The sequence below is a fragment of the Chironomus tepperi genome, unplaced genomic scaffold (genome assembly GCF_022539635.2).
Source record: "Chironomus tepperi strain 1889 unplaced genomic scaffold, CSIRO-AGI_Ctep_v1 contig_177, whole genome shotgun sequence".
In the NCBI taxonomy this organism is placed as follows: domain Eukaryota; kingdom Metazoa; phylum Arthropoda; class Insecta; order Diptera; family Chironomidae; genus Chironomus; species Chironomus tepperi.
In genome coordinates, this window is record NW_027226299.1 from 763285 (window position 1) to 779017 (window position 15733).

The following is a 15733-nucleotide window of genomic DNA, read 5'->3' on the forward strand; positions in this document are numbered from 1 at the left end:
TAAATGCCTTTCGTGATAATTCTTAGTTCTCCGTTAAAAATATGGTCCTTAATGCTGCTTTAGATTTTTGTTCAAATTTTGAAAATTTTTGATTTTTCAAAATTGTTCAAAATTTCATTTCAAATTTATTTTGACCGTTAAATAATTTGAATTATTTTTAGCCGTTAAACAATTCAAATAGTTTTTGATCGCTAGAAATTTAAAAGTATTTCCCAAGTTTAATTGAATAAATCAGCAAGTACAATTTTGTTTACAAAGATTTTATTTGAGTACATAAACAGTTTACAGTAAGAATTAAAAATATTATGATACTTTTTGTTACCTTTTCAATTAATTGTTGATATTTTTTTTTGTATTTTAAATTTAGATTAATTAAACTAATTAACTACAGACGGACGGATGTGCCAAAATCGTCCTTTGTTTAAGCACAAGTACATTGAATAAGAATTATTTAGTACATATTATTAATGTCCAATTACTTAATACAACTAACCAGATCTACAAGAATTTTTAAAATTAATTACAATACAAAAGTATGCACAAATCGTTAGACTAAACAATTAAATACATTAATTAAAACGTCTTTTCATTAGCATTTCCCTTTAATTTAAAATTAGATAGTTTATGTTTGAGGCACATATTTTTGGTAATTTTGATGCGTCGATGTAACATTCTGAATGGAAGTTGGAGACGATAAGACATTCGATTCCTCCTTAACCAGCTGCTGCAGTGACACTGTAATTGAAATACATTAGAGTCATTCAAGCTTGAAACATTTCATTGGACATACTTGTAGGCTCCCAATTGTATAAACTTTGTGTAGGTTCAAAACGTCGTTGTGGATTTGAGCATGATAGTGACGGAGATGTCGTACTTTGTGGAACTGGTGGGAAATAGTAATCTAAGATGAATATTTTCAAGGCACAAAATTCACACAGTTTAATTAACATCTACTCACCACTAATACTATTAGAAAAACCACTATAAGAATTATTAATTAATGAAACTGTCTGTGCAGGTTGCTGTAGCGGTGCTGAATATGAATAACTCGACCGAGATGTGCATGTGTTGTATGCTAAATGTTGAGAGCCTGGCATCCAATGTCTGTCATGAGAAATACATAGGAAAGTTATTGATAAGATGCATGACTTCATTAAAATAATTCATGATCATTATGATCACTTTTAATTGCCTATTTGAACGCTGATAAAGTTATTATGGAGATAGAAATTAATTCTATTCACATATGCATGAATCATTGCATACTGGCACGTGATGATTCAAGAACCAAATTTATTGAATTTTCAACGGACGGAAAAAATTCAAATTTCATTTTAACGAAACACTTAACGAAGAAAATTTTGAATCTCAATATAACCGTTGAAAATCATTTTTTTAAAAATAATTAAAATTAAATACAGTTAATCTACATTCCATTAATAGCTCATTATCAGCGTATAAACCAGATGAACTTGACTCAATAAGGAAGATAATTAAACGGATGGAATCAAAAGAATTGCAATCATTAGACGATCAAACTTTGCGGAATCAATCGACACATAGAATAAAATCTAGAAACTTACGCTGTCTCATAACGTGGCGGATATGCTTGATAAGGTTGTGGAAACACTCCTCGATGACCGAAGTTTCCATAAGTCTCGCTAAACATTTTCTGAAAATGTGATCCTGTTCTGTATGGACGCTTCATTCTTCTACGCCGTCGGTAATTTCCGTTCTCGAACATGTCATCGTACTGTGGATCTATAGGATGGAATAGGAGAGTAGATGTCATTAAGTTTGGGGAACTTACAAAAAGGATTTATTTTAATGCGAAGATTAATTCAAAGACTTAATTTTTAGAGTCATACCTAACGTCCAGTAATTTCCCTTTCGCTCGCCGCCACCTTCTCTAGGAATTTTTATGAAGCACTCATTCAAACTCAAATTATGTCGTATTGAATTCTGCCAGCCCTTCTTATTTTTCTCAAAATAAGGAAATCGTTGAGTAATGTAATTGTAGATCTCACTTAGTGTCGCACGCTTGCTCGGTGAGTTCTATACACGAATGTGAATGAAACGAAGAAAAATTGTTAAGTTTAAAGGAATGTCATTTAGAATCAAATAGCAATTTATAACAACTTCTTTCATGTTTTAGCTTCCGTGCGATCATTTCTATGGAGCTGACATACTGTAATTAAGCAAAATGATCGCATAGAAGTCAATCGTTCCTCATAATTTCATGATGGTATATAAATCATAAGAGATGTTAATCCCCGTGTCGTATACATTTATCAGCTAGCTTTAACATACATCCGATCTTAATTGAAGTGATATATCCATTCTGATTTAAAAGAAAAAAGTATAGGCAGATCAAGGAATTTCCCGAAAATCTTAAAAGATTTCTCATGTTACGAAGTACGGAACGGAAAAAAATTATTTTTCATTAATTTCATCGCTTTTCATTCTCGTTTTTCAAAATGAATCGACTGTGACAAAAGACAACGAAGAAAGAGAAAAAAAATATCACATTTTTCCCGCGTCTCGTACACAGTCGTCGAATGGCACAAAATTAAACGTCTCTAATAAATTTTCGTTTTTTAATTTCTTACGACAGATGGATTAAGCAACATGTTGCTAATTAATAGGTGTATATTTGAGAATAAGAGATGAAATCCTCTACTTTTGATAAACTAATCCATTTAAAATGTCTCTATTCTCTGAATTACTTTCTTTTTCCACTGTTTTCCCCTACTTATTATGAAGAGTTACTTTTTTGTCTGATTTGTAATCCAATCCTAAGTTTCTTGAACTACAAAGATTCGAAAAACAAAATTCAAATTTTAACGGTTTTCCATAATTTGAAAATTAACGACTTTTAAAAATTTGAATTTTACCGGGTTTCAAAAATTTAGCGAATGGTAACGGTTTTCAAAAATTCAAATCCAATGAAAACCTTCGTTAAATTTTCAAAAAATAACTCAATTCAAATTTGAAAAATCCGTTAATCACAAAATTTCCAAGAGATCCCCAAATATTCTCAAAAAAATGCGTTTAAATCACCAAAAGAAAATTAAATAGCAACATTTTACATAATAAATGAGAGCTTTTTCATTTTCGAAGCTATCAATGTCAACTACAATGAGGAACAATTGAGTGAAGCGGGAAAGAAAAGAATTTTTACAACTCATAAAAAGTCAATTTTTGTTATTACTTACAGCGATCGCCATAGCTTTAAAAAAAAGAGGCAAAGAGAAAATAAAAGATGGAAAATTGTTAATTAAATTGAATTAATAAGTCTTTATAATTAGATGAATGTGAGGTTAATAGTACCTATCAAGGCGACATAGCTGTAAGGAGGTTTACTGTTGCCACTTCTCTCAGAATTTGTCGTAGATGCAGCGGATGAGCTAGAAATAAGAAATTTTCTTATGAATCTCATGAATAATAAATCAGATCTCATTACTCCTACCTGGTACTTGCGGCAACTGTTGACGTTGTTGTCGTTGAATTCTGACGATCTTCAATCATTAAATTACTTGTTTCATTTGATACCTCCTCAATTTTTAATGCTGTATTTGTGGATGTATTGTTGCCAATTGATAGATTACTGATATTATTGTTGTTATTATTCTGATTGTACTTGTCGACATCCCTCTCTAGGACTGATGTTGGAATGATAATCGATGACGATGAGGTTGGCTTGAGCGTCTCTTCGTATGATGTAGGAACTGTGCACAAAACAATATGATAAGAATAAATATAAAAATAGAAGGAAAAAAAAGAAAAAAAATTGTCTCGTCAATGGAAATTAATTCAACCATGAGAGAATCGAGTAATGATTCGCGTATTGGCTGCCGCCTATGACCTCTCCAATATGATAAGAACCCGTCTTATCAAATTCATATGAATGTTTTGGAACCGTTTATGAGACCTTAATTGTAAATATTTATATAAATCTATCATCAATGAATCTCTTTTGTTTTCAAAATTATATGCTCTCTAATTAATTTTATTATTTATAAACATATACACATTAAGGTGGATCAAGTATGTGTCCCGAAATAGCGAACGCACGTGCGACATGCGCGCGCGTCAGCTTCTTTTATATTATTTTGGTGCACAATTTTGTAATAACATTTCAATTGAATTTCTGACATTTTTTCCATGATTGCAAAAAAATATAAATTGTGGATTAAAAGTAGAATAATTAATGGGGTCGCACTCGATCAAACTGAAATATGAAGTCAGCATTTCTTCATAAAAAAAAGTTATTTTATGTTCATTATGTGTTGCACAAAAAAAGAGTTTAATTTTGCATATAAAATTTACATTTTGTTGCACGATTTAAAATAAACAATAAATCCATAATTCTTTTTTATCTTAAATGTTGATAAAAAGGATCAGATTTGTGTACTGCTTCACAGTAGCAATGTTGATTTTCTTTTATCTCATTCAGGATGTAACTCGATCGACTTTTAGTTTGGGTTAACTTCATTTTTTTATGCATCAAAATAACATGACCGTGAATTTTTATCGCAGTTTACAGCCCAAACGTTGTGTAAATAAATGATGATTGTTTGTTGATCTTTATGGATTTTATGAAATTTGAGGAAATAGAATTTGATGCTGTGTAAAAGTCGTTTTTTATGCAAATTTTTGAATTTTTTCATTGTAGAACTCAAGGTAGAACTAAAATTTGAATTCTAAATGTTCGTTAAATTTTGAATTTGAAAAGTTCGGTAAATTTTATAGGAAACTTTTAGTTTTGAAATTTCGCTAGAATTTATAGGAACTTTTGAATTCTAAAAGTACGATAAATTTTGAAATGGAAAAGGTCGTTAAATTTTTAAAATACGGCAAATTTCATTAAAATTAAAAAGAATTCTATTAGCTAAACATTTGCAATTTAAGCTACGACTAGCTATAAAATAAAATAAATTAAGTAATAAAAATGAACATTTGTGCCTACCTAATACAGTCGATGGAAAGTTTTCATGTTTTAGCTTGGACATGTTGAGGAAATTCTGTAAAAAAATAGGAAGGTGTAAAATATATAAAAATACATATTTCAACAATATTAAAAAACAAAGTCTTACGGAAGGAACGAGAGATTTTTTTATGATATGAGACTTTATGATGACATGAATGACACAAAATATTTCATTAGATGAAAATTGTCAGAATTAAAATACAAGAAAATGAGGAAAATCTCTTTATAAATCATTCCTGTAAAGTATTTTTATGTGTGTGACGATATAAAAATCAGTAATGGATATTAAAAATTAGCATTAACCGTCATAAATATCCATAACCACTTGCTATTAATGTTTATTAAAATGTGTCTTAATGCTCCCTCCATCACTCGTCGCTTCCATTCCAAATGTGTGAACAGAAAACAATTTTTTTTCCTACTAATTTTCATCGTAATCGTAAATGAATTTATAGCTACAAATTGAATGATTTTTTTTATTTTATTTGAGTTCTCACTCATGCTTTACAATGAAATTGATGAGATTTTGTGTATTTACAAACAAAAAAAAGAACTTTGTGTTGAAATGTTGAGCATTGAACGGGAGCGATTAACACCTCGAAAATGAAAAGGAAGGAAAAAAATCACACACAGAGTGTTTGGTCTGTATGCCTGACTGCCTGCTTCCTTGTTACGGATTTCGTATCAAATTTTGACACAAGTGCAATACGAGTCCGTCTTATCGTCTTCTCCTCCTTCTTATTTTCTATTTTTGTTACAAAATTCGCGGACTGTCGAGTAATTAGAGATATCTGGAATGTTTAGGGTGATGAATCATTCGTGACTTTATGGACGTCTTAATGAAATGAATTTATTTATGGTTCGAGATTGAGGGATAATTAAACTATTAAATGTCGCTTTTTTAAGTATTTTGAACTGAATTATGAATTTGTTTTCTATTATTGATTGTTTTTGCAATTATTTTAATAACAGCTGCATTTGTTTTGCAATATTTTTGCACAATTTTAATAAATATTGAATTAATGGAATTTTTTTAGATTTTAACGGACTTTTTAATTTTGAATTTACACGATACAAGAGTAGAAAGTTTCAATTTAAAAACTAGACAAATTTGCTTCGAATATGCTGTTTTCTATGTCTAAAATATAAACAAGGCATACTTCATGAATCATTTTATCAATTTGAGCAGATCCAGTTGAGAAATTCTCAGTAAAAAGCAGAAATTTCAGCAAAATTAAGTTTGCTATAAAAAAGTTCTCTTAAGAAAAATTCAAAATTATTTTTACAGTTATTCTGTCAATAGTTTCCTATAAAAATTAACATTGCACTTGAAATACGCAAAAGGCATTAGATTAATACAAAAATGAATTGATAATGTTATTGCCTAGAGATTTTATGACTGCAATTAATTCGCCTTTGTTTACAGGAATACAACTCGACTTATGAACGAAATTAAGCTCACATTCAACTTGACCTTTTCATAAACTGCATTTCCTTGTTTGATAAGTTGGAAAATCTATTTGCGAATTTAAGATTTTTATCAGTTCAGACTATAAATCCTAAAATTAATATTGTTTTACAAAAAAATAACAATAACAAAATGTTTTTTATAATCTGTGGCTTTTAATTTCTTAAATTTTTAAGCGGCGCGACAATTTAATTCAAATAAAAATCGTCAATTCCTAAAAATAGTCACTCACATGAGATAAAATTCCTTTAGATTTATTTATAAGGTGAATGAATCACATCAAATTTGATATCTTTTGTTTCTTACATGTCTGATATTCGCGCTTATTCTCATGTCATGAAAAATGGAAGTTAATTAAAAAGAAGAAATGCGTGAGAAAAGTTATTGCAAAATATTTTCATTCCATTGTAATAAAGAAATTCAAAATACAGGCTATGCATGTTCTTCTGTCATATTATTTGACAATTATGTGAGTGTGAACAAGTTAAGGCCAATTTTTTATTAATTCACTTGTCTGCGGTTTTATTGTGAAAAAGGACATTAATTAACTTTTATTTTACTTTTCCATTGAAAAGATTTTTCCAGCATAATGACTGGGAAAATGAGTTTTGAGGTGAATTTAATAAAGCTTTAACGGAAATTTCATTTTTGAAAATTCAACAAATGCTTTTGAGGTGAAAAAGGGGTAAAATTGTAACGAATAATTTAAAATTTGAAAAGTTAACGAAAGTTTTGTGGTAAATTTGGTAAAAATTTTGATTAATTTTGAATTTTAACGTATTTTTTGGTGAGTTGAATTAATTTAGTAGAAATTAACCTTTTAAAATTCAAAATAAATAAAAAACGTGACGATTTGATTAAATTTTCTTCATTAAATACTCCGAATCGCTTGTAATCCTTCCGTAAAATTCCACATATTAAGCATTTCACTTTTAATTCCCCATTTTCAGGAAAATCACGATAATAAACTATAAAATGTCTTCATTCATATATCAGAAAAAAAAAAGAATCTGTATCAGCTGTGGTTTTCATATATGATTAATGTTATTTATTGTCATCACGACAAATAATCATAATTAATGTTAATGTGATCTTTATATGAGAGATAAATTTATCAACAAATAAATTAACAGCAATAAAAGGGATAAATAATTTCTCATAGAATATTCAAATCCTCCAGTGGCTCATAATGTTGATTCCATTTAGCGCACATAACGATAGTCATATATTTAATGGTGCAATCTATTTTTAAGATAACTAAGAGAATGCTTGTAACTTGACATCAGTTCAGCTGTTTAAAATATTTTTTAAGAAAGAAAAAAAAGTGAAAATTTTTGTGATCACATTTTTAATTTGAGCGTATCGGAGGGGAAAATTTTCTCAATATGAGGGAAATTGACGGTGAAATTTCATCTCTAAATCTTTTTATATAAATACTCTTTTTCTTGTCACACTTAATTATAATAGAGGATTAATAAATTTGAGGTGCAAAATTTGTTTATTTAGAATTTTAAAATTGAGATTTTGGAGATTAAAATTTGAATTTTTTAAGGATTTAAGTTTTTGAGTAGAATCTAATTTACTGAATTGAATTTTAAATACCTAAGATTATTATAAACTTAAATTGAATGACAACAAAATGGGTTTCAAATAAGTAAATTGAGAAATTTATAAAGTTTTAATATTGAGGATTTACTAGTTTAATGATAAGGATTAAATGTCTTAAATTCGATCATAAATTGAAACATCCCGATGGTTTTTCCGCAAGATTGCCAGAAAATTTCAATTATTCATAGAAAGTTGATGTTTTAAGTTAAAACTTTATTTAAATCAATTTTTCAATTGCCTTTTAAGTAAAGGCACAATTCAAAAAGTTGTTTGTTCTGGTTATAAACTAGTTTATATGGATTCGAGATTTTAGGAGTTTTTGCAAGGATGAAAAGAATTTAAGAATCAAATTTTAACTCTTTGGATAACTTGCTTCTAGATTAATCTTAATCCTAACTTGCACATCAATATTTATAACGTTTTTTGTGCACTCGAGAATTAATATCCATTTATAAATCTGTTAAATTTACAATTTTTGTGATATTCCACCGTCAATATTTTGTTTAAAATTTATAAAAAGAGTTTTCCTCATTTTCCTTTTTGTAAACATTCCTTGTTCAAATTTTTGGTGCCTTTCAGATAATTCAATAAAATTCTAAATACACAATTTAACTTTAAAACTGGTCAACAATCTTCAAATTCTACAGAAAGTCTCAATCATGTCAAATTTCACTCCAAACAAAGTCAATAAAAGTGTAAAATAACAACAATAAATACTTACCAAATGCCATTTTGGATCAGAATATGTAACTTGACTTTCAGGCAGTGTCATAGCATCAACAATTAACTACGTATTATTATAAGAAATAACCAATAATTTACAATTTCTTACAATATACCGGCGGTATAATTAATAAAGAATAAATTCACTCCTATACAGTATTAAATTTATGCTGATTAAGCTCCTTTTAATTGTGTCAATCAGCAACGTTGTACTTGGACGGAAATTGAAAAATATGTAGTGGATATCTTCTTACAACGACCACAAGTCACACTCCAAATAAATGATCAAATTTACACACAAGAACAACATAAATTTACAAATAGATCCACTTCATAGATATCCCCATACATCTATATATGTTGTGAAATGTCGATGTCACAATAATTAGTTAAAGTTAATTCCTTTCCGACACAAAAACTCTTTCCTTTCTTTTAAATCCAATTCACAAATTTCTTATTTTTTTCTTATATTTTCTTTTCTTTTCGGCGCTTACTGAGCAGAATGTTTACAAATATTCTAACATGTTTTCAAAATAATTAATTTTATTACTTTCAAAATTGTTCAACTTTTATTTGCAAATAATATGAGGACGATCATAACAACGATCTACTTGGGCATCTCCCAAATATTTTTATATAGTCCACACAATATCAAAAAATTGATAAGTCTGATTCACTAGTAATTTAATTAAAGAACACTTTTTTTGGGAAACGTGTTTACTATTTGTTGTTCAAGCGATAACTGACTGCGAGTGAAATACAAAAATATAAATAACGAAAATCATACATACGGATTTCGATTCATCCAAGCACACAATTCTCCTCTCTTACTTTCTCATATAAACATTTTAATAAGTAGCGTAGTAAGTAGGCATGAAGATGTTTTTTTATGTATTGTGCTGGCTTGCTTTACTGTAAAGAATTGCAGAAGAAAGAAAATATTTGAATTTTCCATGTGTATTTACATTTATACATTCGCAACTTGCTTCCATTCGCTGTTTTTTTTTCCTTTCTTAATTGCATTCTTACTCCGTGACTTACTCTTTTTCTTCATTGTGGAAAATATATATTTGTTCTGTGTGTGTGAGTTTGTGCTTGAATGGCATTATATGAGAATTGAGTTTTTTTTTTGGAAGAGATTATTTTATTTATTGAGTCTTTTGATAGACAATTTGGTAAATTTTTGGGATTCAGAATTTGAAAAATAATTAACGGAAATTTTTAATTTGAAAAATTGTTGCTCAGCGATGAAGCTTTTGCTATAAAATTTAAATGATGATTTTATGAGTCATAATTGGAGTTTAGAGCCTGAAAATAAGTTCTAAATCAAAAACCTATGAGAAACACGCGATAATTAAATGTTAGTTTAAATTTGCTATAAAATTCAATAACGGAAATTTAAAATTTGAAAAATATTGTTCTGTTCAGCTCTTGCTATAAAATTTAAATTTTCAAAAACCGTTAAAATTTTGCATTTTTTTGGTACCAAATTGTTACTTTGGATTAAACCCCCAAAAATTTTGTTAAAAATCATTTGAAGTTGAACGATGGCATATTTAATGGTTTTGAAACCTATATCTTTTCTTTGTAGGCTAAAGGTAGACATAAAAAATTTTCATAAACCTTGTAAAGCTCATAATGCGCAGCTATGAATCTTAAAATCTGAATGACTGAAGTTCAATTCAATCATGAAGTTGCCATCTGAGATAGTTTGATACAGTTTTATTTAAATGCCTTGTAGTTGAAATTTGTTATTTATTATCAAAATGGAAAGTTAACCTTAAAAGGCATATTGAGTCCAAATGAACTTAAAACTCCGTGTGGCTTCTAAATGGAGCCTAGTGTCTCATACTCTATTGTTCAGTAAATTTTTGCAATCTTATCAAAATTACAAATATACACGGATTTCCCAATTAAATTTACAGCAAGTAAATGCACAATTAAGAGATTTTTATTGCATTATCAATCAAAACAGAATTAATTTTAATTAATTAAATTCCCTATTATAATTCAGATGACTATAACAAATCCCTATGCATGTACGTAATCTCTTCCTGACACATTCCCAAAATAGCACAGGAACCGCAATTAAAATTCCTTTTCAAAATTTAAAATAGAATGTTGTCAAAATAAAAGATTTAAATTGCAATTCCTGAGCTAGGGATGTAGTCAGGTGAGAACAGATAGCCACCTAAGCTGCCTACATGTTCCTAACTAAGCGCCATTTTGCATTAAAAGCCATAAAGTTAATAAAATATTTAAAAATTTAAATCTGCGGTAATGAAAAAAAGAATAATAAAATTAAGCTATTTCAAAATGTGACATTGCATAATTTATAGTTAAATATAATTTTTTTATCACGGAAAAATTTTATAAATGTTAATAGCAGCACAAGACATGTTTTTAAAAACATTTACTTTACGTTGAACAAAATATTTTGAAAAACATTTTTAAATATTTTGATTTTTTTCCTCAGAAAATTTGAAAAATTAATGTCACTCGGGTTGTTGGAGGCAATTATATCGCGTGAGCTCATTACTGCTGCAATTAACTTACAGCTGATGCATGCAGATCTACTAAAAAAAATGCAATCGACAGCACATGATTCCGTGAAATATTTGCAATTTGTAACACAAAAAAATGTGTGCAGCAACAGATTTTGCGTTTCGATTTTCAATTCTTTTCGATTCCGTTCCCTTTGTCCAAATATGCAAATCGATTGTGATCACGTACGAGCGATAGAATTACAGTAAATAGCTCTCGTCTTGTTGCACTGCTTAGGTTTTTTTAGTGCATTGATTGATGAAAGTATTTAAAGATCTTAGAAATGTGAAAATTATTAGCTAAATATACATCATAAATGCACATTTAGTTATTAAAATTTTGAGGAAATCATTCAATCATTTTACATTCTTTTCTCTGTGCTGTGCGCTGCTTTGTAAAGTGAAGGAAATTCTTTTTTTCTCTGTTGTTATGATTCATTTTCCGCATGCTTTTTAGCTCCGCCTTTATTTTATATTCACACGCTGTAATGTGCTCGTTGTGTGACTGGATGGGGCTGTGTGAGAAAGTAAGTACTGTTGATATATTGTCTGTTTTACTTGTGGATATTGAAGATGGATTTTTAAAGTTTTTGGAATTTTAAAATTTCATGGCATACTATTTTGTAGTTAAGGTGATCCCGAATCGCTGTTTAAACCTTGAATTAATCCATTTGAACACTTCATTCATGTGACTTCCAAAGAGCCGGTTGACTGCTTTTGTATTTCTCTCGGTTGTTCAGTTCTATAATAGAAAGAATAGAAATAATTACTCAATTTAAATATTCTAAATTTTCAATATAACTTTTAATTTCTAGAGGCAAATTCTATGAAGAGTTTATTTCCTTTATGTAATATAAATACGACAGTTTTGACAATTTGCAACAGTTTCTCTTAAACTCTAGCTTATCAGTTGCTCAATTCTAGAAGAGATAGAATAGAAATACTTATTCATCAATTTAAATATTCTAAATTTTCAATATAACTTTTAATTTTGAAAAATGGGGTCGTTAGCTTATTTTGCAGTCAGGAGTGGGTTGTTGGTATGCGAGATTCAAAAAATAGTTTTTCTAAGTATTTCATTGTTTTCTTTTTTGTTATAAAAATTACATCGTAATAATGTAACATAATAAGTGAACGTCCCCTATCTACATTGTACATCAAATAATAGGTAAGTAAATACCTTAATTTTTCGGAAAATAATCCATCAACAATAAGGCGGAGTCAAAAATTTCGGATGCTTAATTAGGTAATTGATACATTTTTGGATTATGAGCGAATGGAAATTTTATCTAGTTTTTTGAGATATATTTTCTGCCTTAAGCCATCATTTCGGATTTTGTATTGTTGATGATACTTATCAAAATATTTTGATGTAATAAATTAAAATTGGATACGCGCAAAAGTTCATTGAAATGACATTAGTGTGGGATGATACACAAATGATGTCTTGAGTATGAAAAGATTCTCAAAAATTTTAATTTCTAACGGTTTTTTGAGCATTCAATAATTTTAATATTTAACGGTTTTTTGAAATTTGAAAAATTTTCAAGTACGGAACCTATCAAGGACCCGAAAAAAAACTGCTATTTGTCTCAATAAATCAAAATATCAAACTCGACTTTTTGAAGAATGAAAAACAGAAGCTTAACAATTAAAACACAGTAAAAGTCGGTAATTTACAGTCAGCTCGTTGCACGTTGTCATTTTAACGATTTTACTCGATTCATTGTCATCAATCAAGTGATGAGAGAGCAAGACTAAGGCATAAAATGTGTCATAAAATTTGAGTATAGTGAGAAAAATTCTTTTTTATGGTTCCTGAATGGAGCATCATTGTTAATTTGTTGTATGAATTGAAGCTATAAATCATGGCAATAATTAAATTCTCACACCTCATGTTACACATAAATATTTGCATGCTATTCATGTAAATATTTTATTTTGATGAAATGAAATACATCTACTGCATTCTCAGTGGCATAAATGCAGCAAAAAAAGGCTTAAAATGTAATAAAAATTTTTACAGAGCATAAAAGATGCCGTGAGATAAAATACGTTTCCTACATGACGAGTTGATAGAATTTCTTCCTCTAAAAATACAAAGTTTCTCAATTTTATTTCCTCTCTTACTCGATTTAATAGGATCATAAAGATGTCTAAAAACTAGAGCACTAATAACATCTTCTTGATTACTTCTTCCATTACTGGTTTTTTCTGTACCTTACAGTCGTTAACAGGTGGTTCATTAGCTGTTTTTGTGTTTTAATTGAAATTTTGAAGAGATTTATAAAGTGCTTAGAATTTATGGCAATTTTAATTGCAAGAAATAATAAACTTTTTAAAAATTGGAAGATTAACGGTTAAAAAATATTTAAATTTTGACTGAACAAAAAACCATACAACAGTTTCTGTTAGTGAAGTATAGCTTTGTTCATTTATTTTTTTTTTCTTGACGCTAGAAAAATCAAATTTTCTCTTTAATAAGTGCTTTATAGTATTTTGTTTCTATTTTTTAATTTGTATCCAATTCCGATCATTTTATAAGATTTTAAAGTCTGTTAGTTGCTACTTACACTTTGCAATTGATAAATAATCTTGATAAATTATCTTAGAATATTCCATGCTTAGGTTATATAGAAAGATTTTAAGTTTTCAGAGCAATTTTTGAGATTCCCTCGTGTCTAAATCTGTTTAACTATTAATAGTTAGTACTTACAACTCCTTTAAATCTTGTTCTTTCCACTTACAGCTCATTTTTTGATAAAAATTTACAAATTTCACAATCTGAAAACTTCAAAAATATAAAACTTTACAACAGTTCAAAAATTTAGAATAAAACCATACAACAGCATATGAAATCTTGTAAAGTCACCTGAATAATTAGCAAAAATGTAATTCCGCCTAATCTCAATTAAGAGTTTCCAAAATAAATTTATTTAATTAATAAAAACTATAAACATCGCCTATAAAACAGTATTTTATGAATATTATGATCAAAGTTCGCCCACTAACTTATAGAAAACAACATTCATTTTAGGTATACAGAAGATTTACAAATAAATTTGTCATTAATTGCATATTTGTATCAATTTAATATGAAATTAATGTCCAATAGATACTTAATTACATTTTTGAAAAGAAGAAAACAAATTAGTTGGGGAAAGAATTCATTGTGACATGGAGAAGAATTTAAAATTTATGCTGCTCAATATTTACAAAACATATCTCGAAAACATTTAAATTGCATTATTTATTCGTGTGAAATGTTTAGATCCAAATGAATCAATTGGCCTAGCATAAAATATGTTTAATGTTCTAAATGGAAATGTGCAGGAAGAAAAAGAAAAGAGAAGAAAATGTTCTATTCATATTTTATTTTAAGATCATCATCATAGATAGCCTCAGCTGTTTGAAATATATTTTCAAAAACAGCAAGTGACGTACAGCTATCAAAAATTTGATGCCTGTACAACATGAGAAAGAAAAGTCGGAAAAATTATTTTATTATCAAAAAATATTTAAAATCCAATAAAAATAGATTGCATATTATGTAATAGATGTAGACATTGAGCATAGAAGTGTGTATAGTGTGTAAATGTCAAGTTGAATAATACAAAAGACTTCCTTTAATGCTCACTTTCATCATCATTATTCTTTTCCTAGAATGCATCAGAATATGTAGAGTATAACTTAGTATTCAGCATAAATCATGCGTTTGATGCATTTTTCTTGGATTTTGGATGTGTATCTACTCCAGGAGGGGAGGGGGTTAATTGTTGACTTAGTCAATCAGAAGACGGGGTCTGGGGTGGCCTACTTGGATCTCTCAAGGAATAATTCCAAACTCCCTCCTTTAGTAAATTAGTAAATGACAAGGTACGGCACGTGACCTGATACACAGAATCTTATTTTAACATCAACATTCTAACCCTCAATATCAAGACTTACACCTCATCCATAGAACAATCATACATTCTAATAACTTAATTATTAATATTAAATATGAACAATTTTCCCTCAAATTACCTCACAGAGAGTAAAAATGAGCATCGCTACATGTTAGGGTCTGACATTTATGACAATAAAATTTTCAAAACAACTGCTCATCATAGGTAGTGTGTGCAGCACACGCCAAAAAGGATGTATTACCTTGTTAAAATTAATTGAGCAGTTCATTTCGCTTTCAGCAGTGATTATATCATTTTACTGTGGATGTAAAATTGTCAGTTAATGAAGATTACGCACATCCTATCATTTTACATTTCCTCATTTACTTCCAAAGCTGACAATTGTTGCTGTATTTAGTTTCTTGACATTTTTTGGAATTTCCGAGTTCAAATTTGTGTATAAAGGCAAGGTTCTATAAACTTTATATCAATTTCTTCTTCTACGTGCTTTGCA

At 28.6% G+C, this 15733-nt stretch overlaps 1 protein-coding gene across 2 annotated transcripts; it reads right to left on the bottom strand.

The window, feature by feature from the left end:
• Nucleotides 1-254: 254 nt before the first annotated feature.
• LOC139089378 (forkhead box protein D1-like) lies at nt 255-9516 on the bottom strand. Of its 2 annotated transcripts, none has more exons than XM_070638902.1 (10): nt 8788-9516; nt 4970-5024; nt 3470-3728; nt 3331-3407; nt 3216-3229; nt 1869-2055; nt 1584-1761; nt 959-1104; nt 791-883; nt 255-735 (listed from the first exon to the last, which is right to left on the bottom strand). In XM_070638902.1, the coding sequence occupies exons 1-10, from the start codon at nt 8836-8838 to the stop codon at nt 623-625; spliced, it is 1173 nt and encodes a 390-aa protein (XP_070495003.1). In that variant the 5' UTR covers nt 8839-9516; the 3' UTR covers nt 255-622. The 2 variants fall into 2 exon arrangements, with proteins under 2 accessions (XP_070495003.1, XP_070495002.1); XM_070638901.1 differs by having other exon boundaries at nt 791-901.
• Nucleotides 9517-15733: the final 6217 nt, after the last annotated feature.